Source organism: Myotis davidii, unplaced genomic scaffold (assembly GCF_000327345.1).
Source record: "Myotis davidii unplaced genomic scaffold, ASM32734v1 scaffold677, whole genome shotgun sequence".
NCBI lineage: Eukaryota > Metazoa > Chordata > Mammalia > Chiroptera > Vespertilionidae > Myotis > Myotis davidii.
The window spans coordinates 9,578-16,191 of record NW_006288363.1 but is presented as its reverse complement, the minus strand read 5'-3'; the positions used below and the strand labels follow the sequence as shown (position 1 = coordinate 16,191).

Genomic DNA, 6,614 nt, shown 5'->3' with positions numbered 1-6,614 from the left:
GAGGGTGCAGCACCCCAACCCCCCACCCCATGGGCCCTGCTCTGTGTGTGACGGGGTAGAGCCATAACCTCCCCATCGGCCCTGCCCTGAGTGTGACAGTGGCGGCATCCCAACTCCCCAATCAGCCCTGCTCTGAGCCTGACCAGGGGAGGCACCTAGGGATTGGGCCTGCCCTCTGACACTTGGAAGAGGGTCTAAGCCAGCAGGTTGCTATCTCCCGAGGGGTCCCAGACTGTGAGAGGGCACAAGTGGGGCTGAGGGACACCCGCCGCCCCCCCCCTCACCAGTGCACAAATTTTTGTGCACCAGGCCTCTAGTCCTATATAATAAAAATGCAATATGCAAATTGTCCCCTCGACCAGGAGTTTGACTACACACTATGGACATGCACTGACCACTAGGGGGTGACAGGGTACATGGCAAGGCATCAGCGATGCTCTGATCAATCGCCCCATGGCAGCGGCAGGGAGGAGGGTCGCCACCTAGCTCCCAGGTGCTAAGGGAGCTGGGCGGGGGTGGGAGGGAGCTGGGCCCCAGGCTGGGATGGGGAACTGGGGGTGGGTTGCAGCAACCAACCACCCACAGCACCCGGGCAGGGGGGCTGCAACCTCTCACCGGCTACCTGGGGGCAGGGGTGACGGGACCGAGATGCAGTGAGAATGCGGGATGTCTGCTGAGCTCGCTCTCAACTCCCCTTGCTACTCTCCCCAGGGACGCTAGGGCTTGCACACCGAGGAAGCCCCCACACGGAGCTCGCCCCGCACCCATGCGGCCTCTTCCGAGTGAGCCGGGCTGCAGCTGCTGGGACCACAGGAGCCAGTCAGGCTCCTTGTGGTTCGCACAGGAGCCAGTCTGCGAGGCTGGCCAGGAGAGAGCACACTGCCTGCCTGGCTTCCGTGCAGCACCTCTGGGCAGCCCAGAGGCCCACACTGCACCCTGGCCTGCGGCACTGACTGCACTCACTGCATCTCCACGTGGGGACTCAGTAGCTGTGACTCAGGTGGAGGGGGGCATGCGGGGACCTAAGGCTGCCCAGGGCCCAGAGGTCAGCTGTGACCTGCCATTCCACACCAGACACTCATGCTTTCATCGCTTGCCAGGCCTAAGGATCGCACTCATGCACGAATTTTGTGCACCGGGCATCTAGTTTGGCCTAAAATTAGACTGAAGTTCTCACATAGCTGAATCTAAATAGGTGAGTAATAACTTTCCACCACTGACAGGAAAAATAAAAAGAAGTCAAAAAGTAATTTTCTAAAAGCAACACTACTAAGATATTATATAGTATACATGCATGCCCCAAATATATATAATTAGAAGCCCTCAATCTAAAAAAAAATTGTGCTCAAAATATATGTTAAGGTAAATCAAGGTGCAGGTGTTTTTGTTTTTTTTTTAAATCCTTACCCAAGAAGTGAAGATATTTTTCTCATGGATATTTAGAGAGTGGAAGGGAAGGAGGGAGGGGGGGAGAGAGAAACACTGATGTGAGAGACACACATCTACTAGTTTCCTCCCTCACGCAACCCAATCGGGACTGGGGATGTAACCTGTAACCCAGGTTTATGCCCTTGACTGGAAATAGAACCTGCAACCTCCAGTGCACAGGCCGATGCTCTAACCATTGAGCAACACCAGCCAGAGCATTGTGCAGATCTTAACTTACATTTAAAGAAATCTATTTGAATAGCTTTCAAAAAACAATACCTACACAGCTAATGACATTTTTCATATCTCAAAAGATGAATTTTGGGGAAGAGGAGAGGGAAGAAGAAAAAAATCACCTGCAGCACTAACTACAGCATAGCTTAAGATAAAGTATCCATAGAGATGGAATGTACCCCATTGCTTCTGAAGCTACTGTGGTGAAGGACCAATCTTTTAAAATTTCTAATCCAGCATAAAGAATCCATCACAATTTTACAAAATCCCGTCAAAATAGTTCAACAAGGAGATTGTTAGACTGGGGAAGCTCTAATGCAGTGGTTCTCAACCTTGGCTGCACATTAGAATCACCTGGGAATCTTTTTATAATCCTGATTTCTGGGCCTCATCCTCCAGAAATTGTTTCTTTGTTAGTAATGTTGTGGCCCCACCCCATAACAAAGAAACAGAATTTCCGGAGGATGAGGCCCAGAAATCAGGATTTTAAAAAGATTCCCAGGTGATTCTAATGTGCAGCCAAGGTTGAGAACCACTGCTCTAATGCTTTCTGTAGCATAGCTTAACAAATAAAACCTAAGCCAGAGTCAATGTACTTGAATCTAAGAAAACAAAACTCAAAAACAACTAATCATAAACATTCAACTAGATTTTCTTGAGCCCGAGAAAATCAAACTCAAGAACAATTATTATAACAGCCAAATCACTAAATTTCCCCAAATAAGGCAAATATTCAAGCTACAGCCAATTACTTGCTTTGCTTTTTTCCCCATTATCTTTGCTATTAAAACCTTTGCCCCAGGTCCCATCTGTGGAGTACCCTGAATCATTTTCAGTTTTAGTGCTGCCCATTCAAATCATTTGCTCAAATAAACTTTTCAAGTTTATCTTTTTACAATACCATTAAAAAACAATAGAAAATGAAATAAAACAAATATACAAAATACAAGTCCAAATGTTTTAAATTATTATATTGGATTTAACAGACATAAAGTTACTATTAAATTACTATATAGGTTTTTAAATACCTTCCATAGTGACCTCCTGGGTAATCAGTAGTAGGCACTTTGGGTATTGCAGGGCTAGATGTCAGCCCATGACACCTAGCTCTAGCTCCTTAATCTGAAGCTCCAAAGGGCTTCAAAGGAAGCCCCAGTGTTCAGCAGAGTATTGCAAACACAGTGCTTGAAACACAGTGCTACACACACACAGCTGGCTACTAATGCACATTAGATGGGTGAGATAAAGCATCTGCAAATCAATTCTACCAAGATTTCTTTTCCAACAACTTTTCAATATGAATTAAAAAAAAATAGCATGTGGAAATTATGTACGTAGTGAAATGAGTTTCCCATCTCAAATCTAGAAAGAAAAAATGTAAAACCAATAGCTACAGAAGTATTTGCTGCATTAATCTATCATTCATTTATCCCTTTAACAGATTTTGTTGGCTCACTAATACCAGGTACTAGATTATTAAAAATAGAAAATATATCAAGAAAATTTATAGAAATATCAAAGATCTTCCCATTATGGAACTTCCAAAAGTTTTTCATCACTAAAAACAACATGGCTTTCTAGCAATCCACACTAGTATTTGCTTCATTTACTCAAACTGAGCAAGAAACGATAACTTTGGATTTGAACATGAATGAGAGTAAAGAAATGTAAATGAACTGAACATCTGTTGACTAATCTATGGTAAAATTATTTCTCCAAATATGAACATAATGGTGCCACAAAGTCATTTCACCCAAGCAGGCCCACTGTTTCCTAAAATTTTACTTTGTTTTTCTTTGGCTACAAGATTTCACCTGCATCAGACATATTCAGACAGATTTGTTTTCGATGAATAGATATTTGCATCTGGTAGGATTTTTGTTTTTCTCATTAAACAAAAAATTTTGTGAAACTAGTTGGAAATCTACACACCTAAACAAGTAATCTTGGGTATCTGTCTCTCAATTTACTAATTTATCACTTTTTGCTATATACTTTAAATTAATAAATTAAATTACTTACCTAGGTAGTTAGTTCCCCAACTATAATCAATTATCTTAATGGTAACAAATGGCTAAAATATTAGCAAAATAGATCAGTGAAAATATGACATTTTGGGGATAGAGAAAACAAACAAACCTGAAAAACCTTTTCATGGTGATATATGATAAAATGCATTTTACATCCGGAATCAGAGACCTGGTTTCAAGTCTGAGTTCTACCTCTCTACAGCTGTGGAATTCACGGACAAGTTACCTAATTTTTCCAGGCCTCAGTTTTCCTATTAGGCATCCTTCAGAGGGATGTTGTAAAAGGAAATACAATTGTATATAACATGGAATTGAAAATGTGAAACCATACACCAACTGTACCTAGTTAGAAGTATAACCACGCTTTGCACCCAGCCATTAGGGATTCACCAGCATGGAGCATCAAGTAAGATAGATTGCTTACTACCACACTGAGCAATGGCTTTCCAGTTTTACTTTCCACTTTCTGGAAGGCATTAACATTTTAATTTTAGCAGTGCTAGAGGGAACAGGAATAGGTAAAAGGACAAACTACAGTGAAAAAGAATTTATTGAAGTAAAATGACTGCTTGTTACAAGTCAAGGGGTTACTCTAGATTGAAAGAGCTAAGGCAACCAAAGCTAATATTTATGGTAAACGTCCCTATACATATCTGTGCTAAATTAGGAACCACCAGTAACAAAAGAACTAGTTGTATCAATATAATAAAACCCTAATATGCAAATCGATCAAATGGCAGAATGACTGGTCGCTATGATGTGCACTGACCACCAGGGGACAGACGTTCAATGCAGGAGCTGCCCCCGGTGGTCAGTGCGCTCCCACAGGGGGAGCGCCACTCAGCCAGAAGCCAGGCTCACAGCTGGTAAGCACAACGGCAGTGGAAAGAGCCTCTCCTGCTTCTGTTGCAGGCGGGCGGTAAGAAGCAAGGGGTCCCAGACTGCGAGAGCCTCGATTGCGAGAATGATGTCCACCTGGTGGGATTGGGCCTAAGCCAGCAGGTGGACATCCCCCAAGGGGTCCCAGACTGCGAGAGGGTGCAGGCTGGGCTGAGGGACTCCCCTTCCAGTGCACAAATTTTGTGCACCGGGCCTCCCCACAGACTACAAAATATTACAAATATGAATATAAAAGAGTAGCCTCCCAAAAAACAGTAAGGGTGAAGAGGCAACAACAGGACAATGGCTGTCACTGTGCTCACTTTAAGTGAAGAAAAATTTGGTTATCTCACTCTGAAAAAACAGGAAATATAAGAATAGATCTGTCAGAATGATGAGACAAAAGAGAAACAAGAAAGAAGCTTGAGTATATGAGTAACATTTGCAAAGTATATTCACATAACTGAGACGACTACTGGAAATTATAATAAGTTAGTGGAAATCTGGACAAAGGGTTAGGTTTTATAACTTAGTGATGCTATTAATGACTCTATTATACAACTATTAAAATATTTTAAAGCATTTCTATTATAAAATACAATGGTATCTGATATGTAGAATTATATATTCAGAACAAATGAGAAAAATCATCCCACCATAATTTCTTTAATGTATATAAAACTTTAAAACTTACTGGATTCCACTGTCATCTGAAGCAAACTATCAATGACATTGGATAAGAGCCCTTTACTGGATATTCTTAGGTGATTTAATATTACTGGAACAGCTTGATACTCCAAAAATAAGATTTTTCCTTCATCTGTCTTCAAGTCCAAACAAAGAGAATCAAATGCCTGAGCCAGGTAGTCAGCTGAAAAACAATATGCAAAATCCACTTCCATATTAATAGTCCAGCTGGTAACTAGAAACAGGTTACAAAGGGAATATCATAACTTTAACAAATTCAAAAGTGAAACAATTTAAATGACCAGAGATTACAGGCTAAATTTAGATATTCCATGCCTAACTAATTTGTTAGGACTCAAGTGGGAAAAGAGAAAAGGAACTACATTATGATATAGTAAATTTTATTCAAAATTTCCATATTTTAACATTGAAATAATAATAAACCCCATTTCTATGTTATATCAAGAAAACAAATGTTTAATAGTAAATATCACAATTAGTGTTTATTTTTCATATTTGATTATAACAATCACTTCCATAAATTTAAACAGTATTAGTATTTCTTTTACAACAGCTTCTAAGATTATACTTTTTGTTGTTGCTGCTTTCTAAATGTTTACCTATTTCAAGATATCACTTTATACAAACTTGCTGAATGAGTTTTAAACTAGGATTTCTGTCTCCTAATAAAGATAAAACATTAGCATTTAAAAATCAACTTCAGAAGATTGGATTTGCTGTCTCCTAATAAAGATAAAACATTAGCATTTAAAAATCAACTTCAGAAGATTGGATTTGCGCTAGTGTGTTACTTTTTGTTATACATCTGATTATGAACACAGCAAGATTTCATCATGGCCAATGCTATGATGGCACCTGCCAGATCTGAAGCCTGGAACTTTCTTATAGATGTTCCATAGATAATTGGGAAGCTTGTAAAGCCAGGATTAAGAAGTATAAATTTAACCAGAATCAATACAAATGAACTATTAAGATACTAATATAATTATACTTCAATACACCAAACAACCCAAGATACTATTCTTCAATGATTTTACATTGTGCTTTTTTTTTTTATTAAATTTTATTATTTATTACAAAGGATATTACATATGTGTCCATTTTTCCCCCCGCCCAAGACAGTCCCCTAGCCTCCCCCATCCCCCAGTGTCTTATGTCCATTGGTTATGCTTATATGCATGCATACAAGTCCTTTGGTTGATCTCTTACCCCCCTTACATTGTGCTTTTAATAGCACAAGAATATCTTAGTTGCCTGGCTGGTGTAGCTCAGCAGTTGAGCATCGATCCAGGAACCAAGAGGTCACACGTTCAATTCCTGGTCAGGGCACCTGCG

The 6,614-nt window shown here is 40.5% G+C and overlaps 1 protein-coding gene across 1 annotated transcript in view; it reads right to left on the bottom strand.

The window, feature by feature from the left end:
* Positions 1 to 5,473, bottom strand: part of LOC102775037 (coiled-coil domain-containing protein 138) — a 31,181-nt gene extending 25,708 nt beyond the window's left edge. The window contains exon 1 of the mRNA XM_006760232.2: positions 5,266 to 5,473. Coding sequence (XP_006760295.2) covers positions 5,266 to 5,473 — 208 coding nt within the window. The remainder of the gene's footprint in view (positions 1 to 5,265) is intronic.
* Between the last annotated feature and the right edge of the window lie 1,141 nt (positions 5,474 to 6,614).